Here is a 26,799-nt window from a genome sequence, read left to right on the forward strand (position 1 = left end):
AAAATGTTAATAATTGCCATTGAAGATTACTAGCAATTTATCACAGTGCAAATATTCTATTTTAAGCTCTATAAAGTATTACTGTATTTGCATAATTAAAGAAATCCTAGTGTAATGCATCCGTTTGTGTTGTTATGATTATTACATAACATTTCTTTATTTGAATTAAAAGCACATTTAACTTACCAATTTTTTCAAGTTGTTTAGCTATATGTGATGAGTTTTCCCATAGCTTACATCTGAAGCACTTTGCCAAGATCAATGCATTTAAACATGCAAAAAACTTATTTTCTTGCAACCCTAAAAACTCAGACAAACCTTGAAAATACAGAGAAAAAAAGTTTTTTAATTTCCCCCATTATATAGTACCAAGCAGCCAAAAGGAACACAAAGGACACTATTACAAAACGTTATTAAAGGGACACTATACTAACCAGAACAACTACAGCTTATTTCATTTGTTCTGGTAAGTATAATCATTCCCTTCAGGCGTTCTGCTGTCTTTTCAGAAAAAATGCAGTATTTACATTACAGCATAGTGATAACTCCACTGGCCACTCTTCAGATGGCTGCTAAGGGTGCTTCCTGGGGCAGCGTTGCACAGTGAGCAGCATTAGTATTCCTCTGCCTGCAGACACTAAACTTTCCTCATTGAGATGCATTGATTCAATTCATCTCTATGAGGAGATGCAGATCGGCCAGGGTTGTGTATGACTTGTGCTGGCTCTGCCTTTGATCTGCCTCCTTAACAGTCTCCAATCCTATGGGGAAGAATTGTAATTGGCTCAGACCACAACATCTGATGATGTCAGCAGACAACAGGCAGTTTCAGAGGCAGACAGGGGCAGGGCCAGCAGCTGTAGACTTGTATACAAGTAAGATTTTAATATATTTAGGGAGGCAAGAGGGGCCCCAGGGGGGTTAGATGGTGGTTTTAACACTATAGGGTCAGGAATACATGTTTGTGTCCCTGACCCTATAGTGTTCCTTTAAGGTGCCTGGAGGTCCCAGGTTCTACCTTACATGTAAGGGTTAAACCATTCATGACCAGTTTCACCCCAAAGTCTGCTTTGCAGCATTGTTTCTATATGTCCCCGTCCACATCTGCATTTAGAAATTCTTCTAAAGGAAGCCTTGGACTGCCGCTGGAACAGGGGCTCCACTGATTGGCTTAGCATGGGCTGATGAAGCTTTAAGAAAATCAGTAGCTCTCCATGTATATAAACAGCTTGAGAATGGTACATGGGCAGAAACAGGATGCATGTCACCAGACCTCCAAAGATATTCAATTTCCAGTGGAGATACAGGTAAGAGGGGAAACCATTGCAAAGTTATTTTCCCCCATTACCAGAGAATGGTGCCAGAATACTCCTCACATCATACACTCTACAATGGGCTGTAATGCTTATGATGCTTGGAGTAACCCTTTGTTTTCTTATTCCATATTTTTCAGTAAATAATTATATATTTTGTAAACATCAAATTGAAAACTTTAAATAAAATGCATACATTTAGTAACTCTGGTGCCATGCCTGAAAATCTTCGCCATGTCTTGTGTCAGTGAAAAATCTTGAACAGGTAGACATCCAAGCTGGGCCTGTATAAGGCTATAGAGACATACAAACATCCTGTTAGATACTGCATACCTTAAATAACAAAAGTGGTATAAATGAGAAAATACAGCTACACAAATTGATAGCAAGAAAAATAGAAGTGTAAGATAGATAGATGTTATAGATAGATAGATATTAGTATCGTTGACTAATTAAATTTTATCGGCCACTCGCTAGTTGTTAACTTGCCATTTGCTTACAGACTGAAAACAGTAGTGACAGGGAGCTGCTGGCTGACAATACTTAATGGCAAGTGCTAAGCAGTGGCTAATGTCCCCCATTATTCTCTAAGGGAGCTGCTAAGCTCTACTTAGCAAATGACTTTTAATACTGACACTACTTTTAAGAGCTACTGCTAACCTTCAAAACTTGCAAACTTCAGGTCTGGTGCAGAAAAATATGTTAGCTATATGGCATTCCATGAATCCATAAAGCACAAAATCGAAGCATATTAAACCATATCAAAAAGCAATAAAATTTAAGAAAAGGCCAGACACATGTTATAAAACATAACATTTGTCTTTATGTAAGACACCTGCATGTGTCATTTGAATAAACCATTTACATAGCATAATCTTTTATGGCACAAAATAAACAGTTTAATACATTGTCAATTACTCCTGTGAAATAGGGTAAAGTACACATGCTCAGGTTGAGCAAATTTACCAGGATGTCGTGGTTGCTATGGTGACAGCTTACACACCATGTGTCTCTGTGCTCTACCAGCAAGTGGCTAGTCTGCAAGTGGTTGATCTTATTGCAAAGATATGTTATTGGTGGAAAGCCAGTAAAAAAGAAGCAAGTTCAGAAATCTGTTGGTAATTAGTAGCTTATGGTTCTTGTTCTTTATGGCAGCTATTTAGAGACAAAATTGGGAATGAATCCTACAATAAACAGCTCTCATAATTGTCTTTTATTTTATTTTTTTATGATTCTTTATTTTGCAATGACAATAGTGATCACATAGTGTACAGTGTGGCTTATGCAAAAGCCCAATTTTTGTTCAGTGTTATACATACGAGTAGAAACAGTGGCTCACAATATATTCCATATATGTTACACATGTTTTGTAGCTGCTCATTGTCATTGTTTTTAGCAAGAAAAGAAAACAAAACATTGTTAACTTGTTTGGGAGTAGAACGAAGGACCGGAGTACCGGTTAGTTGGCCCTCTGGAGAAGAACTAGGATGGTGGGGAGGAGGGAAGGGAGGGGGGGGGGGGGGTGTCTTGGTCTTTTGTTTTGGGTAGCACTTCCCCTGTCTGTCTCTGTGTCATTGTTGGTCAATGTAATTTTCCCAGGGTTCCCAAGTCTTAGTGAATTTTTTCATGGAGCCCCGTATTTGGGCTGTGAGCTTGTCCATGAGGTGGCATTCTTTGATTTTATTGAGTACTGTGGTCATTGGAGGTGTGTTTGGTTGTAGCCAGGTCTGGGCCAAGGAATGTCCATGGATTTAGTTCTACCGGTCTGGCTAGAATTTGGGCTGATAATGTTTGGATTTCCGCCCAGAAAAGTTTTACTTTGGGGCAGTGCCACCACATGTGGGTGTACGTCCCTTTCTCTCCACAGTTTTGCCAGCATAGGTCGGTAGGTGTCTTTTTCATATGATATAGTTGGACTGGGGTGGTATACCACCGGAACATTGTTTTGTACGACTGTTCCTGCTGTAGAACACATATGGATGTTTTGGAGTTGGTCTCCCAAATGTCCTGCCAGTCGACTCCCTCTAAAGTTTCCCCCAGGTCAGTTTCCCACTTGTCTGTGTAGTGGAGGTCGCCCCATTCTCGTGTGGTGGAGCAGAGGTGGGAGTAAAGCTGGGTGGTCATGCCCCTTTGGTATTGTTCTGCTTGGCAGATTTTTTCGAAGAAGGTCTGTTTGGCTTTGGCGGCAGCTTTCACCGGTGTTTGGGTGGCATAGTGTCTGAGTTGAAGATAGCGAAAGAAGTCTGTGGGGGCCAGGGTCGCTCTAATTTGTAGTTCTGGGAAGGAAATAATTGTGTCGCCTACACGTGGACACGTTGGAGGATAGCTCTCTCTAGGCCCCTAAAGTCCCTGGGTCTCATGCCTGGTAAAAAGGCCCGATTGCGATATAAAGGGGTGAGGGGGGAGGGTGTGGTTGTTAGTTCATACTTAAGGGCGAATCTGTCCCATACCTGGATGGAGTTGGTGATGGAGGGGCATGCTGTTCTTGGGCTCTGTGCTCTTTCGGGGTCCAGATATAGAAATATGGGAGGTCTGATTTCATAAGGATTGATTCCAGATCGACCCACCTTCTAGTTTCTGGGGGCGTTTGCCATAGGGCTATCAATGGGTTGGGCTGCAATGTAATAAAAGTGTAGGTGGGGTAGTCCCAAGCCTCCTCTGGTTTTGGGTCGGTATAGGATGTTGCGGGAAACTCTATGCCTCTTGTTTTGCCATATAAATCGGTCGATTGCTCGTTGTAGGGGAACCAGGTCATGTTTGGTTATAGGAATGGGCAGGGCTTGGAATAGGAATAGGATACGGGGGAGGACAATCATTTTAATCGAATGTGTTCTCCCGATCCATGATATGGGTTTGTCCGCCCAGGCCTCCATGTCTGATATGAGTTTTGCTATCATGGGTGTGTAGTTTAGTCTGTGTAGCGCCGATGGTTCTGCCGGTAGTTTAATTCCGAGGGATGTGAGGTGTTTGGGTGAGACTCGGATGTGGTGGTCAGATGTGATTTGGGCGATGTCCGTCCATGGGAGGTGGAGTGGGAGAGTGCATGACTTCTCCATGTTTACTTTGTAACCCGAGAGGGTGCCGTATGTCTGTAGGAGTGGGAGTAGTGCTTGTATGGATGGAATGGGATTGGTTAGGGTTAGGAGGACGTCGTCTGCGTATCTGGATACTAGATATTCCTGGTCCTCTATCTTGGCTCCTGTGATCAGTGGGTGTTCCCTGATCGCTTGGAGAAGTGGTTCGAGCGTTAGCACAAAAAGTAATGGCGATAGGGGGCATCCTTGTCGGGTGCCGTTGGTTATGTTGAATTGAGGGCAGTTCGCCCCAGTTATCTTTATTTGTGCTGATACGTCTGTGTATAGTGCACGTATCGCTGTAATGAATGGTGGGGGTAAGTTTAAGTGTTCTAGGAGAGTGAACATGTAAGGCCAGTTTACTCGGTCGAACGCCTTTTCGGCATCGAGGGAGAGGGCTAGGGATGGGATTTTGGCCGTGGTCAGTGTCCAGATTATGTCGATGTTTCGTCGTGTGTTTTCGAATAGTTGTCTGCCTGGGATGAATCCGACTTGGTCTGGGTGGATTAGGTTCGCCATGTATGGGTTGAGTTTGTGGCTAGTATTTTGGCGAAAATTTTGCTGTCATGGTTTATGAGTGAGATGGGTCGGTATGCTTCTGGTTGGGTGTGGTCTTTGTCCGGTTTGGGGAGGAGTATGAGGTTTGCCTGCGTCATGTCTTTGATCGGTGGGGTCCCTGTCATTAGATCTTGAAATAGAGCTTCCATGTGCGGGAGTAATTCCTCCCGGAAGGTTTTGTAGTAGCTCCCCTCAAATCCGTCCGGACCGGGGGCTTTGTTGCTTTTGAGGGAGGAGATAGCTGCGTCTATTTCGTCTTTGGTTATGGGCGCGGCTAATTCTACTATTGCGGTTGTGTAGAGTTTGAGAAGTGTCAGGCGGGATAGAAATTCGGAGGTAGCTTGTTGGATGTTTGCGCTGGATGTGCCGCCGTGTGGTGAGTGATTGTACAGTGCTTTGTAGAAGGCCGTGAAGGTGCGAGCTATCTCGGTCGGTGAGGTTTGAAGTGAGCCGTCTGGGGCTCTTATTGCGGTAATATGGGGGTGGTTTGTTCTGGGCCGCAACGTGCATGCGAGTAAGGTGTCCATTTTATTGGACTTGTCATAGTATGTCCTTTTGGTCCAGGTCATAGCATGTGCAGTTTCGTCTACTAGTAGTCGTCTAATGGCTAGGTGTGTGTCGTGGAGGTTTTGGAATGCTTGTGGAGTCGGGTCTGTTTTATGTCGCTGTTCCACCGTGCAGAGGGTGTCAAGTAATTGCGTGAGTTTTTGGGTTTTAAGTTTCTTTTTATGTGTTGATATTTTGATGAGGGAGCCGCGGATCACAGCTTTGTGTGCTGCCCAGACTGTTGTCATAGGGACATCAGGTGTTAGGTTTTCTGAGAAGTATGTGGTTATCTGTTTTTGGATGTCATCTACAACCTGTGGGTCTTTGAGGAGGGATGTGTTAAGGCTCCACGTCCACGGGGTAGGGATGTGCAGTCCGTTTAGGTATATTGCGACGTCCACGTGGTCGGACCAGGCAATAGAGCCTATTTCTGTTTTTCGTGTTTTAGTGTAGCCTGTTTGGTTGGTTAAGAATAGGTCTATGCGTGAGTAGGTGTCGTGATGGGGGGTGAATAGTAGGTGTAGTCTTTGTGGCTTGGGTGTTGTGCTCTCCATGCGTCTATAAGTCCCGTGGTGTGGATGAAGTTATGGAGCAGTTTGTCCTGTGCACCCATGCCGTGGGACCTGGTTAGCCCCGGGCATGTACTTCTGTCCGCGGCTGGGGATGGGCTGGTGTTGAGGTCTCCTCCTAATAGTACCATTCCATTGGGCAGCGAGTGGACCATATCGGACATGTGGTTCCAGAACTGAGATGTCGGGGTGTTCGGGGCATAGATGTTGATCAGGTGTATGGGTTGTGAGTGAATGCGGCCTTTTGCCAGAATATATCTGCCTTCTGGGTCTAACGTCACTTGTGTGATGTGAATAGGGCATCGCTTGTGTGCTAGGATTGCCACTCCGTTCCGTTTTCGGAAGGTTCTTGCTTCCGCGACTAAGCGGTACGTGTTGTCTCGGAGGCAGACCTGGGCGGATCTGGGTATGTGTGTTTCTTGTAGGAATGCAATATCTGGGTTCAGTCTTTTTAGTTCTCTAAAAAGTGTGCGTCGTTTGCGTGGGGCGTTAAGTCCCTTGACGTTTAGTGAGATCACCTTCATGGCCTGGTTGTTCAATTGTTGAGCTTGTGGCAAGTGGAAATATATTTGTGGGGGCCGGAGGGCGCCCTGGGGGCGTTGGTTCATGGTTGCGTGGTGGTGAGGTGGTCTCTCCCACCTCTGCTCTCTTTGCCTATTGCTCAAGTCGTGGTTGTGTTGGGGGGTGTGCAGTGCGTCAGTGGTCGACCAAGATGGGTTTGGGTTAGGGGTGGTCACAGTCTGTGGTAGGGGGTAAACTGGGATTAAGGGGTGGGGGGGGAAAGTAGGATAAGTGAGTACGGTGGTACCGTACATGCCTGGTCTTATCCCTTGCCAGGCCGTGGGGGGGTGCATGGATCCCTGTCTCTGTCGGACTAATTGCCGATAGGGGGCAGGGGTCATGAACCTTGTCACCGGTGAGGTCCCCCAATACCATTCCTCTTATGGTGGTGTTAGTGGTTCATGTGCAGCTGTCTGCTTAGGATTGTAGTGGGCGATTGGCCTCCTGTGTCGTGGCCCTATGGGTGTTGGGCGACTGAGGCCCTGTTGTACAGCGTGCTGCCTGGTGTGGATGTCCACGAATTTGGGGGGGGGGAGCGGGGTGAGGTGGGGGAGGGGCTAGGCGGGGGTGTTTCCCCCTGTGGTAGTTTGTTCAGTGTGAACGAGTATGTGAATGGGGGTCGTGGCCCCTGTCTAGTTTAGCAGGATTGATTACCTTTGGTATGTCGGGTCCTTGCCCTTGTGTGTTTTTTTTTATTTTTATTTTTTGAGTTGTTGGTTTTTTTTGGTATCAGTAACGTGTGGTAACTTGTCTGTGAGGCATCACAATATACATTTAGTGAAACAGGTATTTGTGGTGTAGAACCCATTATATGACAGCACACACCAACGCTCTGGTTGCCATGGGGTGCCTGACTAGTGAGCCCAAATCCCCCCAGTTGTTATGCTAGTGATGTGGTTGCTGCCTCTATGATATTATGGTGGTGAGAACCTTATCGAGTAGTGGACTAGGGACGCAAATGCCCACACTCATAGCCACGCATAGTCTTCCCTCAGTGAGGGTATTATAAAAGATCTATCTGCTTCAACCGCTATCTTTCTGCAGGTGCATACCGCGGTGCCTCTCCGCACACTCTATCCGCATGCTCGCTATTTCCCCTGTTTTGATGTGGTTTCTCCCAGTGAGGGTCGGACAATCGTGGTCGGCATCCGCGGCGCACGGGCAAGCGCGCGGAGCAGGGACGGAAGTCGATCTCGCACCTAGACATACCGCCCCCCGCCCCCCGCCCCGCACCCCTGCCCAACGCCCCACAAGGGGCAACCGGGGGTCCCGGCGAGCCATCGGGCGAGTTTATGCTGCAAGCCCAGCGACCACTGCCATCCTCTGTTATAGCTTGTATATACAGTATGCCTGGCATTTTATGTTAAAGGCGGTTCCCCTGGGCTATGGTGGTCACTCTCTTCCAACCCGCCGCTCCCTCAGACCCCCCCAGTATATCTGGCTACCCCCCTGTGCCACGCGCCTCCCGCCAGTGAGTGTGCTGCTTCTAAATCCCACACCCTGTCCCTCACAGGTATACTTTACAGTTCTGGTGATTAAGTAGTTGGTGCTGCTATACGGAGCTCCGGTGCGAGGTGGTGCATCAGTGTCCAGGTGCTCCGATCTAGATCTGCTATGTGGTGCAGTCGCCGCCGGCACTCTCGGGGTGTGCGCTCCGTCGGTCGTGTTCTCAGCCGGAACAGCTGGCATGGCTCTTTGGAGATAGCGCGTGGGGAGATGTCCCTTCTGTGGTGTAATCGGTGAGGGTGGTCGGAGTGCGGGGAGTACTATAGTAGGCGGTAGTGCCGGTCGTTCTCGCGGTCGCTTCTTGTGGCGTCCAGTGCTTGCGAGGGTCTGCTGCGGGTGATAGGTGGCTGAATCTCAAGGTGCAGTGTCCGATTGTTCGGGCGACGAGGGCAGCGCGGAGGTTGGGCTGAGGAGCTTGGTCAATATCGTCTTCTTTTTCTTCGGTTGTTGTTTTTTTTGGTTTTTTTTTTGTATATTTTGTTTTTGTTGTGATTTCATCGTAGGTATTGATGTATAGTGGTGTGTGAAGCGTTATGCCTTCCCCTCTCATTCTGTTGCTGCATACCAGTCTCTTGGTAGGGACTGCAGGGTTGGTAGGGTGGTAGTTGGCAGTACAAGGTTATTGGGAGGTGTAATGCCCAGGTCTCTCATAAACGGCGCTGGGTCTGTGCCTGGTAGTAGGACATGGGGTTTTCCTTGTCTAAAGACCATCAGTTTAAAAGGGTGTCCCCACGCATACCTTACTGCGCTGGCCCTGAGGAGGTCCGTGACAGGCCTCCACTCCCTTCTACGCTGGAGAGTAATTGGGGCCAGGTCTTGGAAGAAGGATATTTCTTTGCCATCGTGTTTTATTGGGTTGTCCCGAGCTCTCCGTAGCACTGCTTCCTTTGTTTGAAAATGGAGGAACCGTATAATGATGTCCGTGGGACGTGTGTTTTCTTCTCTCCGGGCGCACAGGGCTCTGTGAGCTATGTCGATGTGCCAGTGTTTGTCCGGTATGTCTGGCAGGAGGGGTCTGAGGATGGCGAGGATGGTGGCTGTGAGCGGGCCCTCATTGGGTCGCTCGGTAGGCCGTGTATGCGTACGTTATTGCGGCGTGATCTATTTGCAAGGTCTTCTAAAGCTGCCTCCGTGGATTCGAGTCGTGTGGTGAGCAGATTGATGTGGGTGGTCATCTCGTTGTGTGCTACCACGGTGGTCTCCACCCGTTTGCTCTAGTTCGGAGGTCCGTGCTCCCAGCGCGTGAATCTCCGCCGTCACTGCCTTCGAGCTGCGTTCTATTTCGCGGGCCAGAAAGCTTTTTACTGCCGACAATTCCGCGAAGATGTGTGCGGTCTCCGTGGTAGGCAAGCCCTGTTGCTGGGGTAAATCGTTGCCCGTTGGAGAGGCCGGGGCCTTTGGGCTGGTTCCGCCACCATCTTGAGTGTCTTGGCGGTGTTGGCGGGAAGCCGTGAAGAGATCCATCACGGTGGCGGCCGCTTCTGGTTGTTTTTTGGTGGGCTTTCTTGGTGTACGCTTGTCCATGGTACTGTAGGGGTAGGATGGGTGAGGGAAATTCGTGGGTTTATCTCTTTTGTTAGCTTTTGGTATAGGGGTCGGTGAGGAGCACTAGACTAATGCATCCAGCTTGGTTCCCGGTCAAGCCACGCCCCTCATAATGGTCTTTTATTAGTATTATTATTATTATTATTATTATGTTATTATTTATATAGCACCAACAAATTCTGCAGCGCTTTACAGTGGGTGGACGAACAAAAATGTAGTTGTAACCAGACAAGTTGGACACACAGGAACAGAGGGGTTGAGGGCCCTGCTCACATGCTTACATGCTAGAGGGAGTGGGGTAAAGTGACACAAAAGATAAGGATAGTATTAGACTAATGACAGTTGCAAGAGAGGAGTCAGTCGGGAGCTATTTACAGCTTAAAGGACCACTCTAGGCACCCAGACCACTTCAGCTTAATGAAGTGGTCTGGGTGCCAGGTCCCTCTAGGATTAACCCTTTTTATTATAAACATAGCAGTTTCAGAGAAACTGCTATGTTTATATTAGGGTTAATCCAGCCTCCAAATCTTCTAGTGGCTGTCTCACTGACAGCCGCTAGAGGCGCTTGCGTGATTCTCACTGTGAAAATCACAGTGAGAGCACGCAAGCATCCATAGGAAAGCATTGTAAATGATTTCCTATGAGACCGGCTGAATGCGCGCGCAGCTCTTGCCGCGCATGCGCATTCAGACGAAAGGGAGGATCGGAAGCGGAGAGGAGGAGGAGAGCTCCCCGCCCGGTGCTGGAGAAAGAGGTAGGTTTAACCCCTTCCTCACACCAGAGCCCGGCGAGAGGGGGACCCTTAGGGTGGGGGTACCCTCAGGGCACTATAGTTCCAGGAAAACGAGTATGTTTTCCTGGCACTATAGTGGTCCTTTAATTGATACGCTTTTATGAAGAAGTGGGTTTTTAATCATTTTTGAAGGAGTGGACACTGGGTGAGCATCTGACGGAGGAGGGAAGTGAGTTCCACAGGAACGGTGCAGCCCTTGAGAAGTCTTGAAGGCGGGCATCAGAGGTGGGAGTACAGACAGAAGATATACGTAGGACTGCAGCAGAGAGTAAGGGCCTAGATTGGACATACTTGTGTATTAGGGAGAATAGATAGCAGCATTATGTAGAGATTTGAATTTTAAACTAAGTCCAATGTAGGAAGCCAATGTAGGGACTGACAGAAGGGTGAGGCGTGGGCAGTGCGGGCGGATATGAAGATGAGCCACGCCACCGCATTCATTATGGACTGTAACGGTGCAAGTTGGGAGCACGTAAGATCACTGAGAAGCGGATTACAGTAGTCAAGGCGAGTGGAATGGACCAGCACCTTAGTTGCATCTGACGTTAAGTAGGGTCAGATGCGCACAATGTTTTTGAGATGGAAGCGGCAGGATTTGGCAATAGACTGAACATGAGGTGTGAAGGAGAGGTCGGAGTCAAAGAGAACACCTGCCAGTGAGCCTGCCTGGTGGAGCTGATGTTAGCACCGTTGACTTGGAGCGAGACAGACACAGGAGTAGCAACACTTGAGGGAGGAAAGACGAGAATTTCAGTTTTGGTCATGTTGAGTTTAAGGAAGTGGGCAGCCATACAGTTAGAAATAGCAGAGAGGCAGTCTAGAGACACTAGTCAAGAGGGACGGGGAGAGATCAGGAGAGGACAGATAGATTTGCATGTCATCTGCATAGAAATGATATTGGAAGCCAAAGAAGCTAATGAGTTTACCGAGGGAGGCAGTATAGATGGAGAACAGTAGGAGAGATTAGAGGTGGTACAGAGATTGACGAGATCAAGAGTATTTCCCGCTGTATGGGTTGCTAAATTGGACCATTAAGTAAGGCCAATGTCTTTTAGACATACAAACAACTGAATTCATCAGTAAAAACTGCAAGAATTATCTTATGAGTACAAAAAACATGCAGCTTATTTAAGCTGTTAAAAATACATCTTGCTAGGCACATTTTAATAAAAATAGGAATTTCAGCAGTAATATAGTTGAATAAAAAAGGTTTACCAATTCACTTTCATTTCTCTAGATTTGATCTTTCCCTCCATTGGATACCTACATATAAAGTACAAATATAATTAAACAAATAGGAAAGTATGATTTTTACTTTTTGTACCGCAGAACAGTGGTACTACATATTGGATTATTAATGTAAAAAGTTTACATAAATGAAAGGCAATATTTTTTTTTTGAGATTTTAAAAGTTTTAATGCTTCCCTGTGAGAAACATTTGATTGGACAAGCATGATGCTTGCCATGCTTCTTGTCCCCAATGCTTCTCTATGAGAGAAGAAAAGGCTACAGTGTCCATGAAGACATCGTGGGAGAGCGAGTGGGCGGCTGCACGGAGTGAGACTCCGCATTAGAAAAAGGTAAGTATAACTTTTTTTTTTTTATTTAAAATTTGGGGTGGGGGGGACTTAAGCTAAATAAAGAGTAGAACACTATAACATTAGGAATACATGCTTGTATTCCTAATGCTATCGTATTCATTAAATCCACAGGTTACCTAAATGTATTACAATGATTACTCTCTGTATAAAAACCTTTAGAGCCTGGGTTAATATTCATCAGAGAAAGTATTTCATAACACAAACAATGTGCATTCCACTCATCATAACTGAAAAACTAATAAGGAAAGAAAACTAAACAGTATAAATACATATCAAATACCAATATGGACTAATAGGTTTCTCTCTTTTTTTAATTGAATCTTACCGAATAGTTGCCCTGTTTTTGTCTTTATTCAAAGTGTTCAATATCTTCTTCTCACTCATCCTTAATTGTAGATCTGAAAATTCATTGCATGTTGATATCATTGCAATCTGCAATTAGAATTAATTCAGTGTTTTTTGAAAATAAGATACATCAGAATTTAAGACATCACCATATATTTTAATAGAATTTAGACGATTTAGAAAATTATAACAACCAGATGAATGTCTTACACCCCTTTAGTGTGTTAAATTGGGGGGAGGGCAGTGTATTAACTTCGGGGAGGGAGCGGGGCAGTGGGTTAGAGTCAGGGCCGCCATCAGAAATTTAGGGGCCCCTTAAACAAGTCAAGGTCTAGGCCCCCGGCTGGTCGGCCTCCAAACCCACATACATACAAATACATATTGAGGCACACATACACACTGACATAGACACACATACATACATACATACACACTGACACACACACAAATGCAACTCATTTTTCAGCCAACACAGCTTTTTGCCACACATGCACAATAGCCTCCCGATGTTTTCCTATAGGAAAGCATTAGGAGACTATTGTGTATGTTCGAGGAGCACACTCATAGGACTTCAAAATCAACAAGATAACGTCATGTGTAGTTAGTTGGACCGAAACATTGGTTCTATGTAAATGCACGTCTCCTTAAAATAAATTTGCTCCTTTGTTTACTTTGAAGCCCTGCAGTGTCAGGCAACTTTTTTATACTGTACTTTTCAAAATAAACCCACGTTTCTATGAAAATTTAAGTTTTTATTTTTTTGTGGCCCACATAAACGTAAACCTTGTTTATTTGGCTTGTGTTAGAATTTGAGTTTGACATGCTTGCTCTACAGGAAGCTGTGCTTTGTAGTGGTTATGGTACCAGTAGTGCCCTGGCACATCCTAAAAAGTAGTAAAAACATTTGCTAACAGTTTGGCACTTTAGCTGGTGTCAACTGAGCAATGTTTCCTGCTCTTCAGAGAGCTGGAAACTCTGTATTGAATTAAGCCCAGCAGTGAAGGGCTTAGCTCACTGGCAGATAGTGATTAACTGACACTGATAAGCTCGTTAGGAGTAGTTATGGTGCTTGGAGTATTTCTTTAATACTAAAATAAGTGTTAAGATATATAGAGCTTTCCTATTTAATTTTATTCTATAAGTTTGGTCCTTAAGGGGTTAAATGTTATACTATCCTCATTTTTATTTTTAGAAAATATTTAAGTGTGTGGTGTATTAATATCAAACCTGAACTTAGCAATTTTAACTTTTCTACTGCCACACTGCACTTCTAATATTCTTAAGGGTTCATCTATTAGAAAGATTGGCACTCAATACACAAAAAGTAAAAAAATAAAATAAAATAAAATAAAAAGTCAGAATCCAAGCCTTCAAAAGCCATGTGAATGTGATTTTTTTTTTTTTTATTTATTTCTTATTGGGAGAGTGGGGTTGCAGAGTTAGTATATGTCATCATTGCAGTTAAAACAACATTTTCATACAGAATCAACTTCAGGACTCCATTTTCATTTGATTCCCTGTTCATGCAACTTTTTGGTATAGGATTAAATAACTTTTGGGAAGGTTGAATTTACGGTATTTCCACTGCTGAAAACTACATGGACTCAATTAACAATTGTTTCTATCCTTTTCTATATTGTGTGCTAAATTGTGTTTATGGCAACACCTCATTCGGATATTGTTGTATTGAGGACATAGAATGCAGTGATTAACACACTCCTATTATGGCTAAATTGTATTTGTCATCTGCAACTTAATATACCTCAATTTCAAAAATAGACATGTAGCAGACAAGAAGTATGTCTAAGATGTTTGCGTCTGTTATTTACATAAATAAATGCAAGTTTATTTATTGTTTTAAAAAATCAGTAGTTTACTATTTTTGTACAAAAATTATTACCATTTCTGACAAAGTTTCCATTCCACTAATTCTGTGAAATAACTTTGCTGTGTCAAATGCAATATAGTATGATGCCATTAGCTTTCCGGTCTCTAGGATGAGAAATACAAACATTAAAAAGTAAAACATTACTTAATATTGGAAGAGTATGTAACTAAAGAGTATTTAACTAAAAACAAAGTAGTTGTCAGCATAGAGGGAATAATTAATCTAGTACTTCCCAAGCCCTGAATATATTTGGTCAACAGAAAATTATAATAATATGAGGGTTAAATAAAGAAATATGAAGGCAGGACTTTTTATTTTCTGATTTATTGCTAAGATTTAGTTTGTGAAATAAATATCAAAGAAATTATATAGATTTTTTTAAATAGTGATCGTTTGGAAAGTCAAAACAATCTTAAAGTGTTTGTCACAACTCAAACTGCAACAATTTTATGACAATTTAAGCAAAAAAAAATGTTTTTATGTATTTGTGTTTTGTAGAAACAGTCTCACTTTTTGAAAAGTTTGTTTTCTTTGTATAAACTTTTGTTTTTCTCTGCATACATGTGAACAAATATATCAGACACAATAAGACCATTGATAAACATGTAAAATATGTATTGAACATCGGAGAGCACCACATACTGTACAATACAGAGTGTGTAAAACTCTCTGAAACACTAATAGTTAACCCCTTTAGGATGGAGGCAATTCTACAAGTTCTGATCAAAACAAAATCAAAACAAAACCTGTAATCTGAGATATATGTCTGTACAACCATAATTCACCTCTTTCATATGAAGTGCATCTACACTTATTATATATCACTTTGTTCAGGAGAAACAGGGCTTTCACTTCACATCAAATATTCATATATGAAACATAATTTATATATGAATAAAATCTAAGAAAATGTGAGAAATTAAGAAATGTTGTTTTGTTAGTTCTGCATGTCATTTCAACTGGGAATGTCATAATACTGTTTGCTTTTACTGCAATAAAATACACATATTTGTATGCAACGATGTCTCATGAGTGCAACAGTACCCCTGTGTACAGGTTTTATAGTGTTTTGGCAGTGGTCTCCGATTCAGAGGATGGGGCATAGAAGCCCAAAGCATATGTCCGAGAAACGTTCCTGGGTGAGCCCCAGGCTTTGGAAGGTACTGAGGAAGCAGTCGCTGCTGGACAACTGGAAGGAGAGATAATCCTTGATTCAACGGGTCAGCGAATGTTCGACCAAATAAATATTCACCACCCCCGCCTAGGGCATTGGGCACCACCTGACTAAATGTATGCATTCCTTTCTGCATAAATCATTGGATAAAGATGTGCATAAGAGATTACGTTCCAAATGTCCTCGTCCATCATATGCCAGAGATCGACCAACTCATGTTCGCATTTATGGCATAAAGGGGTCAAATGGGGGTTTAAGGCAGGTCAAGAAAAGCTCCTTGAAGCAATTGGGTCACTGGCTTGTGTGATAACACTGGAAATACATTGCTTACTCTCAGACAGAATCATTCAATGCAGATATGGTGCTGAGTGGGCGCATGACATATGCGAATGGCCCCAACGCTGTTTTTTTTTGGGGGGGGGCAATACAAATGTGGCCCTCTCTTCGGAGAGATGAGGTGCAGCACTTTTTAGGATTGACAACAAGTTGTTTGGTCTTGGGGCCAAAGAACAGGACCCGCAAGCACGAGGCAAGCTGTTTGATGACACATTCATGAAAGAGCTCAATAAGCACATGAATAAGCATATGTCTTTACATCGCTGAATGAGGCGCAATGTATTTGGCAGGCCTGGTCAGCAGCGGGTTCATGGAATAGTGGAATGGCAGCTGTTTCTGGCCATCAGGCCCCCGAAATTCACGTCAACAAACCTTCTACACGGAAGTCGGTGGTCCGCAGCCATTCCACTATTTAAAATGCTCGGACAGAGGCCGCGGTTGTCGAGTTTGGGCTCAAGCAAGATTCTCCACAGGTAAGACAGCCTTCCTTACACACTCTACCTCCGGTATTGAACAAGACACCTGCAGCAGGTTGCCTTTCCCTTATTTTCCAGAAATAAGGGTAAAACTGGCCACGGATGCAAACCATTCATGGTTATCGCATAGAATTCAAAGTTATTCCACTTCAATCAATTCCTACAGTCGCCCCTTCCTGCGATTTATGTGGACTGGAGCTCCATGGCAATTCACTTGCCTTCCTTTTGGCCGAAGTTCAGCACAATGGTGTTTTATGAAGGTCCTGAAACCAGTGGTAGCCCGCCTCCAGGAAAAAGGAATTTGATGCATAATCTACTTGCATGACATTCTGCTCTTTTGCCAAGTCCAAGCACAACTAGCATTACACACAAAGTACATGGGGCAGTTGTTGGAATCCCTGGGTCACTGGTCCCCGCTCAATGTGTACAGTTCCTGGGGTTCAACATCGACTCACAGTCCTGTGCACTATGGCTCCTTTAGAGAAAATCTCTGTCTAAAAGCTTGTTGTCTCAGGAGTGATCTTGGACGCTCAAAGGGGCCCATTGCAATTGGACCTTTTTGCATACCGCACCAATCACCAACTTCCGACTTTCTACAGCTTTTTGCTGGACCCAGAAATTTCAGCAGTGCCTTCCTACAAACTTGGAGTGTATGCCTTCCCTACATTTGCAATGATAGTGAGGGTTCTATACCATATCCAATTACATCAGCGGGTGAAGGTACGCATTCTGGCTCCGCTCTGGCCGGGTCAGCCTTGGTTCAAAGATCTCGTCCTATCTTGTGTGCACCCTCCCCTCCACCGCTGCTCAAGGACCCAGTAGGGAATCCTCATCCAATGCTACAGGACGGATGTCTCTTTGGTGGCCTTGAGTATATCAGGGGTTCCTGAAGTATTATCGCCGGAGGTTAGAAACCTCCTTTGGAACTCCTGGGCCCAAGGAATGAGAAGATGTTACCTCTCAGCTTGGCATTCTTGGTCCAAATGGTGTGTAGGATGGAATTTCAATTGCTTTACAGTCCGTTTCATTTTTATTAAATTTCCTGTTGTTCCTCTTTCTAGAAAATACCAAACAGAGTGCTAAGTTAAGCAACAAAAATCACAAAAAATAAAATAAAATACAACTTAACTTATAAAGAAACAGCTTCCCAAGGTAGCCTTCCCAGACGGATACCACACTAGACAATATATGAATAAATAGAAAACAACGGGATACAGCTGTATAACCTAAAATTGAAAAATTTATAACAACATAGTGTGGTATAGTTAAAATATGCAAAACTGACACGCTAATATTTCACACTCACAAAATGTAGAGTATAAAAATGCCTATGGGGTACCTCCCCTGATGGTGCTGGGGGTTAGAGAGACCTTTCTTGCGCTCACTAATGATGTAACACAGGAAACAAAAAGAGCAGTAATCAGGTAATATGTTAAAATATTTATTTTTAATGACAAAATTAAATAAAAAATAGGCATAGTCCTACGCGTTTCGATCTATTAATAGAACTTCCTTAGGTACCTTGCATAAAACATATAATCAAAAATGCAGTGTCCAAACAAACTAAGTGATTTCCCTACCTTCAGAGTTCACATTATATAGGCACAGTGTCTTCAAGTTTATTGGTGGTGTAGAGGGTGTTTGCTCCACTTGTCCGGTGATTCATCCTCCGGTCATCCAGCTCAGCTGTTTCGCTTAACTCCTTTCCCCCAGCTCCAGCTGCCTACACAGAACAGCAATTTCTGTGTGCCGCATCCGTGACGTAAGCGATCCACCACGCAATTCCGTGCGTTCCAGGAACATCAGTTCCTCTTGCAAATCCACCAGATTTTATATTTGGATGCCATTTGCATCAATTCCGAAAGTACGTGTATACAGATAAAGAAAACGCCCTTTGATTTAGAAGAACCACTACACAGCGTTTCTTGAGATGCATGTTATTAACTCAATTTAAAATAGGAATCTTTGGAGATAATTTTTCTAATGGAAAGATCTTAAAGTCCCCTCCCCTTTCAGTCTGCCTAGTAATCTTGAATTATATCTTAAATAACAGGATAATTACTTTGAATAATCAAGAGACGATGTAATGCTTTAGGGGGTAGGGTTTTAGATACCTAATATCATAGTTAAAAAAAAGATTGCTACAGCTAAATTTATAAGAATCTCAAATTTCATATTTCTGTTTGACCGGCAGTTAAAATATTAACATAAGAAGGCGTAAAAATAAGGGAAGTAAAAAAATGTCACATTGAAAATTATTCCTGAAAAAAATGGCTAATTGATTGGAAATCAAGGAAATTCAAGATAGATCAAGAAGAGAATAAAATTACGTTCAAATGAAGACAGATCAAAAAGAAAAGAAATTGATGCTTAAAGGAAAATTAGAAGGTTTTAAATTAGATAAGTAGAAGGAGTATCTAAAGGTTAACATCATTCACCCTAGAAATGTTTCTATGAATAAGATATACAACCTAAAAAAAAACAAAAAAAAACAGCTAAATAAAGATATCTAAAAGCAAGACGCCTGAATCAAATAGACAAGAATTCGAGGTTAAAGACAGTTTGTTTTAACATGATTCAGGGCTTTAATATATTGATTTCTCTACATTCTTAGACACATCTGTAGCTGTAGGAAACAGAAGAAAAGTCCTCAAAATTGGGAATTAATAACACCTATCTTATAAGGATTGTTGCTGGAATCCTGGGGACAATAGAATATTAAAGTAATCAAAGTAACATCTTCGATACAATTATGAATCCTTGAGATATATACATATATATATGTATGTATATATATATATATATATATATATATATACTAATGAGCCGATATTGGGATTATCCCCTTTCTATTCTTCACGGTATAAATTGAATAGCCTTCATTCAAATATAAGATAAATATTTTTTTATCCTATAATACCCCTATGGATAAGGCTCATGATTCAACATATAGCATCTGAAACCCCCTTTTTGGGAATATCTAGTTGTAAATCATATCAAGTTCACACCTCAAATATACGGTAATCAATAGGTCTTGGGGGATAATAGAGTAGTTTAAAAAAAAAAAAATTCTTGGAACACATCATTTTTTTAACGGGATCAAGAATTAATAGGGGAAAATATTTTCCCATAGTATAAGGAAATCCTATCTTAATTTAAAATGAATGTGAAATATCTGAGGATAAAATTAAGACAAAGTGATATAGAGAAAGGAAAGGGAAATTAATTATACAAATGATGATTTGGTATTTGATAACCTCTACTATGACTATACCAAGTATGAAAAGACAAATACCACTTTCTGATGTAAAAAAAAAAAAGAACTTATAATATTATAGTTCTAGATAGACTAGATGATATCTCTCCGGTCCAACTTATCCTTCTAGCTCAATGTATATTTAATCAAAATTTAAGGTTGAGACAACGAAGGGAATCAAATTCTTATTCTCTTATACTTTAGCTCCTGTTCGTGCTAGCAACTGTACCCTAACTTAGTATTTTAGAATTTTCTTTATTGCTAGGGATTAGCCTAGTTTAGTCTAGGTATGGGTTTAAATGGTTTGAAAGGTTATAGGATCAATGTTGGGAATGATTGCTGGACACTGTCGAGTGGGGAAAAGGGTGGTAAAAAGATATTAATAAAAGGGGGATTTCTTTATGATTCTCTTATAAGGGATAACATAGATGTATGCTTTACTCAAGAGACCCATTGGAAAGAAGGGTATATTCAAAGATGGCAATTCACAAAATACCCATTGACATTTGCCACTAATTTTCATAAGAAGAAGAAGAGAAGGGTAGCAATTTTGATATCCGCACGTCTGAAATTTGATTTGATACTGGAACAAAAAGACACTGAAGGTAGATACCTTATAATCATCTGTAAAATTAATTATACATTACATACATTAGTAAATATCTATGCACCAAATGTATACTCCCAACGATTTTTTAGAAAGATTTTCATAAAGATTTCTAAAATCCTAAAAGGAAAATTATTAATAGCATGAGATATGAACGTGGTGCCAGATGAAAAAATTGATAGAACAACCAAAAATGTTACAGATTTACAAGAAGAAAGGGGGAAATGTAGAGCATTCTGGGATCTTATGTACGAATATGACCTGTTTGACATTTGGAGGGTTCACAACCCTAAAGATAGAGACCTCTAGTTTTTCTCCAAGATTCATAAAGTAGTAGTAGTAGTAGTAGTAGTAGTATTGGTACTAGGGGGATAATAGGGTGGGCAAACCATTCTCAAACAAGTTAAAATCTAAGAAAACTTTAACCTCAGTTAGGAAAATAGTAGAAGGTAATAAGGTACATCTATCCCCAGATTCAATAAGCAAAGCATTTGGAGATTTCTATAAATCATTGTACAACATACCTGCCCCAAATTTACCATCAACAGTGGTGACAGACTTCCAAAATTAGATAGTATAACGCTTATTGAGTTAAATGCTCCTATAACAGTGGAGGAGATTTCAAGGAATATTAAAAACTAAAAATCAGGAAAAGCCCCAGGCCCAGATGGGTATACCGCAATGTTTTAGAAGAGATTTGAGCCTTTGATATTGCCGATATTCGACAAACTATTTAATGGGATTAGTAAGCAGATGGAATTTCCTCAAGAAATGCTTCAGAGAAATATAATTAAAATTTTAAAGCCAGGCAAGGACCCTAATTTTGTTAGTAATTATCGGCCAATTTCTCATAAATATTGATATTAAGTTATTTTCAAAGATACTTGCAGAAAGAATGAAGAATGTGATACCTCAATTGATCCATCACGATCAATCAGGATTTGTTATTAATAGATGTGCAAACGATAATATTCGCAAAAAATTTGACCTGATACAAGAAGTAAATAGCAACATAGATCCTGTGGTATTTGTGGCTTTTGATGCAGAAAAGGCCTTCAACAGTTAGTTGGCACTACCTTTCGGAGGTCTTAAAAGTCTTTGGGACTCAAGGCACTATATATGAACGAATAACGAGCCTGTATACATCTCCATCTGCATAAAGCTTGTGGTGGGGGATTAGACTGATATATTTATGATAAATAATGGGACAAGACAAGGATGTCTTCTTGCCCCTGTGCTTTACATCCTTACTATCGAACCCCTAGCCACAATGATTAGAGAATCAAAAGAGATAACGGGAATTAAAAAAAATAATCATCAATACAAAATTTCACTTTATGTAGATGACGTAATCCTCACTCTTGCTGGCCCTCAGGTATCAATTCCGGCTACACTTATGTGTATAAACGATTTTAGTGTCATATTAAACTATAGAATTAACTTGACTAAATCTTATGCCATATATTACAATATAACATGTTTAGAGCTAAATATTTTAAAAGAGAAATATAAATGTAACTGGACTGCCGAATCTTTGGATTACCTGGGAATCAGATTGGGATTTAATTGGAATAAAATTATTCAGAATAATTACCCCTCTCTTCTTCAAGAAATAAAAAAAATCATTATCCAATTGGAAACCCTTATATATTTCATGGTTGGGGCGAATTAGTGTAATAAAAGATTATATTATACCTAAACTCGAATACGTAATGCGCTTTATTCCACTGAGAATACCCAAAAAAGATCCTGAGCGAGTTTCATGAAACTTTTCTGAAATTCGTATGGGGACAAAAAAAAAAAAACAAGAAAATCTCACGAAATACTTTGTCGTAAACAAAATGAAGGAGGAGTCTCATTTCCAGATGTATTCATGAAACACGATGCAATTATGATCATGCATCTTCTAGCTTCAAATTTTTAAAATCTAGACCAAACAGCATGGATAGAAATGGAAAATCAGGTTTTAGAACATTTAGAGCCTCCATGGATAATATGGTTAGATATACAGCTTTTAAAAAGCTGACTGATCAAAATAAAATTCTAGTAGACCTATTTAGGTCTATGAATTATCTAAAAACACGGTATAAAATTGAAAATAATATCTCAATCTCGGCACCTATAGATGTACTAAAGGGGTATCTTTCAGATATAAATCTAAGCAAATGGAAAGACGAAGGATTTAAACTTTTGGGAGATCCTTTATTAGACCATAATTTAAAATCCTTTCAAGAAATACAGTAACGGAATACCCCTTTAAAAACTGAATTCTTAACCTACCTTAAAATAAAAGACATCCTGAGAAACAAATCAATAGCTATAGACCTTTTTGATAAAATAGTCTCGATAGTGGGGAACAACTTAATCTCAAAAATAAAGATACTATATAAACATAAACCTAAAAGGAAACTAAATAGTATCATGAAATGGGAACAGGAAATTGAAACATAATTCTCAGATGAAGAATGGGCAAAAGCATTCATGCTAACCGAAAAAACAATACATAACATTATAATTTATGAAAATTATATTACAATTTTACACCGATGGTGTATGGTCACTGTTAGACTCTACTTTCCGAATAACCTTTATTTTCCATCTAGACTTACTTAACAATAATACATTTTTACATATTCTGGTGATATAGATTTTGATGACAGTAAAGATATGTATCGCTAGACGCTGGAAAACATCTATAATCCCTTGCTGTACTGAGATGCAAACTCAGGTGAATTATAAAAGTCTGATGGAAAAAGCAGTTCATACTAATCTTGGCAACCTTGAGGTGTATCATAGCAAATGGAATCCCTGGGTGAATAGTGATTTCACAGTGGTGACCTAGAAGGTTTTACCCCATCCCCACAGACAGTGAAATGGAGTGTAAGAGGAGTGTTTGGATGGTTGTATAAATGAGAGAGACTGATCCTATGTCTTTTGCGTAATTAAATATAGCAATTAAATATAGTATGCACACGGTTATGGAATGAATGTTGGGGAATTTCCCAAGATAGTAAGATATTTCAGTGAAAATAAAATTCCCTAGGAATGCTATATATATAATTCTATCGAGTTCTCCACAATACTTAAAGATAATATGGAATTAGAATAAACAAACCAAATGATGATTTGGTATTTGATACTAACGCTTTTAAAGACAAAGAAAATACAAATTAAATACCAATTTCTGATGTTAAAAAAAGAAGAACACATGTATTTCAAGATCAGAGGCAACATGGGTTTACTTCAGGGAGATCATGCCAAACTAATCTTATTGATTTTTTCGATTGGGTAACTAAAATTATAGATCAGGGTGGTGCAGTAGACATTGCTTACCTAGATTTCAGTAAGGCTTTTGACACTGTTGCACATAGAAGGCTTATCAATAAACTGCAATCTTTAAGTTTGGATTCCAATATTGTTGAATGGGTGAGGCAGTGGCTGAGTGACAGGCAACAGAGGGTTGTAGTCAATGGAGTATATTCGAAGCTTGGGCTTGTCACCAGTGGGGTACCTCAGGGATCTGTACTTGGACCCATTCTCTTTAATATTTTTATTAGTGATATTGCAGAAGGTCTTGATGGTAAGGTGTGTCTTTTTGCGGATGATCCTAAGATATGTAACAGGGTTGATGTTTCAGGAGGGATAAGCCAAATGGAAAATGATTTAGGTAAACTAGAAAAATGGTCAGAGTTGTGGCAACTGACATTTAATGTGGATAAGTGCAAGATAATGCATCTTGGACGTAAAAACCCAAGGGCAGAGTACAGAATATTTGATAGAGTCCTAACCTCAACATCTGAGGAAAGGGATTTTGGGGTGATTATTTCTGATGACTTAAAGGTAGGCAGACAATGTAATAGAGCAGCAGGAAATGCTAGCAGAATGCTTGGTTGTATAGGGAGAGGTATTAGCAGTAGAAAGAGGGAAGTGCTCATGCCATTGTACAGAACACTGGTGAGACCTCACTTGGAGTACTGTACACAGTACTGGAGACCCTATCTTCAGAAGGATATTGATACCTTAGAGAGAGTTCAAAGAAGGGCTACTAAACTGGTTCATGGATTGCAGGATAAAACTTACCAGGAAAGGTTAAAGGATCTTAACATGTATAGCTTGGAGGAAAGACGAGACAGGGGGGATATGATAGAAACATTTAAATACATAAAGGGAATCAACACAGTAAAGGAGGAGACTATATTTAAAAGAAGAAAATCTACCACAACAAGAGGACATAGTCTTAAATTAGAGGGACAAAGGTTTAAAAATAATATCAGGAAGTATTACTTTACTGAGAGGGTAGTGGATGCATGGAATAGCCTTCCAGCTGAAGTGGTAGAGGTTAACACAGTAAAGGAGTTTAAGCATGCGTGGGATAGGCATAAGGCTATCCTAACTATAAGATAAGGCCAGGGACTAATGAAAGTATTTAGAAAACTGGGCAGACTAGATGGGCCGAATGGTTCTTATCTGCCGTCACATTCTATGTTTCTATGTTTCTATGTTTCTATGTTAAGAACCAATACAAGGAGATCTTGGTTAGAAGTAGAGTTCGCAAAAAATAACATATTGCCTCACATTTTGCATTAGATAATTATATTTTAAATAAAAATATAAAATCCTTAACCATTATTATGTGTGACTGAATTTAAGTAATTATTAAGATAATAATCTTAAAGATATATACCAAATATAAAGTGCACACCAATTTTTCAATAATGCATATGTGAAGAAAAATATAATATATATATATATATATATATATATATATATATATATATATACACATTAATAACATTTCTTCATACACAAAGAAAATAAAAATCTACACAATAACTTTGAGAAGAAAAAAATATATAAATATATACATATTAATAAAATTTCTTCATACTATATCACACTATGTTGTTTTAATTTTTTTACTTTTTAGTTATACAGCTGTATCCCATTGTTTTCTATATATTCACATACGTTCCAATTTTCAGATGGTAAGTCGTATCATTCCATTAATGTGGTTCATTCATCTATTTCAGCTGCCCACGTTCCGGTTCAATGGAAACCTATGAACTAAGATCCTTACTCCGGGGTATTTGGCTCCAATGACCCCTGGTGCCCAAATATACAAATTTTTCTCCAGAAGGCATCGCTTTTCATGCTTTCCATTGTAGTAAATCGGATTTAACATCGGTCTTTTATCCATTTTTTCCATCGGAACCCCACATCTGTGTGGTATCAATGTTATGTGATGGCTTATGTGATGGCTACAAATACTCTAAATTCGTCATCCTCCCGACAATTGTTGATTTCCTATGTAAAACCTCATGGACCAGTTTTGGTTAGTACTTTGTCCAGATGGGTCCGGTGGTTTATCTCCCTTGCTGGTATTGATCCATCGTTTTGCGCACACTCCATTAGGGGTGCGGCAGCAGCGTCGGCCTTTCAGGCGATGTATTAGTCTTGTGAAACTAGGTTTCTGACTTTCTATTTTCATCCACCTTCTAATGCTGCCTTTTCGCTGATAGCGTAGCATTAAAATTGCACTTTATGAAGCCTCCTGTCATGTGGTAAAATTAAAGATTATGCAAGCTGTAGTGTACTAATAATCTTAATTTTAGTAATGGCATGAGGCGTAAATATTTCTCCCTGATTGTTTTCTTTCCAGATCCCTCCCTTTAATATATTCCAGATAGTTAGTTACGTTCAGTAGGTTTTATGAATTTGGGTCTGTATTGGGTTCTTGAATTCTTGGTTGTCAGTACTCTTATTATCTCCCAGTTTACTTAGCCAATAAGCTGTATAGTACATATCTACTCTCCTTTCTGGAATTATAACCATTATAGTTCCTATACTGTGTTTAGATTAACATAGATTTTTCTACCATATAGTAGATAGATGGTTTAGTGTTTATGTAATGCCTACTATAATGGACACTTATTTTTTTACAATTAAGTTTCCATATGATTAAAACCTTTTACATTCTCTTTCAGCTTAATTCAGCTCAACGAACATCTCCTTTGGTGGACCTAAAACGGTGGTTACTAGTTCTCCTGTACAATGTGTGACTGTAATGATTTCCTTGTTCTACTGGAGACTACATGGATGTTACATTTCTACTATTGATAAATACTGTTATATGTGACTTGTGATGCCGCTTTGTTAAGAGGAAGTACCTCAGTGTTTGGTGCTTGTTATATCCTATTCTTATCTCTGATTTGTTCTTTGTTTATATGTTCTTTGCTGCTATGGAGTAAGTAAAGGAAGTTTATGCAAAATATTAGCCTCCTGTCATTACTAAAGTTAAGATTATTAGTACACTAAAGCTAGAATAATTTTTAATTACCAATCTAATGGTCACTCTATTAAATCCTTAATTAAAAAATATGCCAGCTTTAGTGTACTAATAATCTAAATTTTAGTAATGACAGGAGGCGATCATCTACTCATACAGAAAGCTTTAGCTAAATTCATGGAAGTTTGTCATCCTAGATAGGGATTTACAATTATCAGGTTTTTAATGAAGTTGTCAGAAACAATTGCTGTTATGTATTTGTAAGAATTATTGAGCCTTGGTAAGTTATGTTGCCTTACACGTCACAGTTTTCTTTTAATTTTGTGATTACACTAAGAGTCAGTTTGCTTCAATTTTGTACACTG

At 40.5% G+C, this 26,799-nt stretch overlaps 1 protein-coding gene across 1 annotated transcript in view; it reads right to left on the minus strand.

Moving 5' to 3' along the window:
• Positions 1 to 26,799, minus strand: part of HFM1 (helicase for meiosis 1) — a 218,622-nt gene that overhangs the window by 47,282 nt on the left and 144,541 nt on the right. Inside the window, exons 21-25 of the mRNA XM_063428059.1 lie at positions 14,312 to 14,403; positions 12,392 to 12,498; positions 11,681 to 11,728; positions 1,510 to 1,607; positions 187 to 318 (exon numbers count right to left, since the gene is read on the minus strand). Coding sequence (XP_063284129.1) covers positions 187 to 318; positions 1,510 to 1,607; positions 11,681 to 11,728; positions 12,392 to 12,498; positions 14,312 to 14,403 — 477 coding nt within the window. The remainder of the gene's footprint in view (positions 1 to 186; positions 319 to 1,509; positions 1,608 to 11,680; positions 11,729 to 12,391; positions 12,499 to 14,311; positions 14,404 to 26,799) is intronic.

The sequence above is a fragment of the Pelobates fuscus genome, chromosome 7, assembly GCF_036172605.1.
Source record: "Pelobates fuscus isolate aPelFus1 chromosome 7, aPelFus1.pri, whole genome shotgun sequence".
NCBI classification, from domain to species: Eukaryota; Metazoa; Chordata; class Amphibia; order Anura; family Pelobatidae; genus Pelobates; species Pelobates fuscus.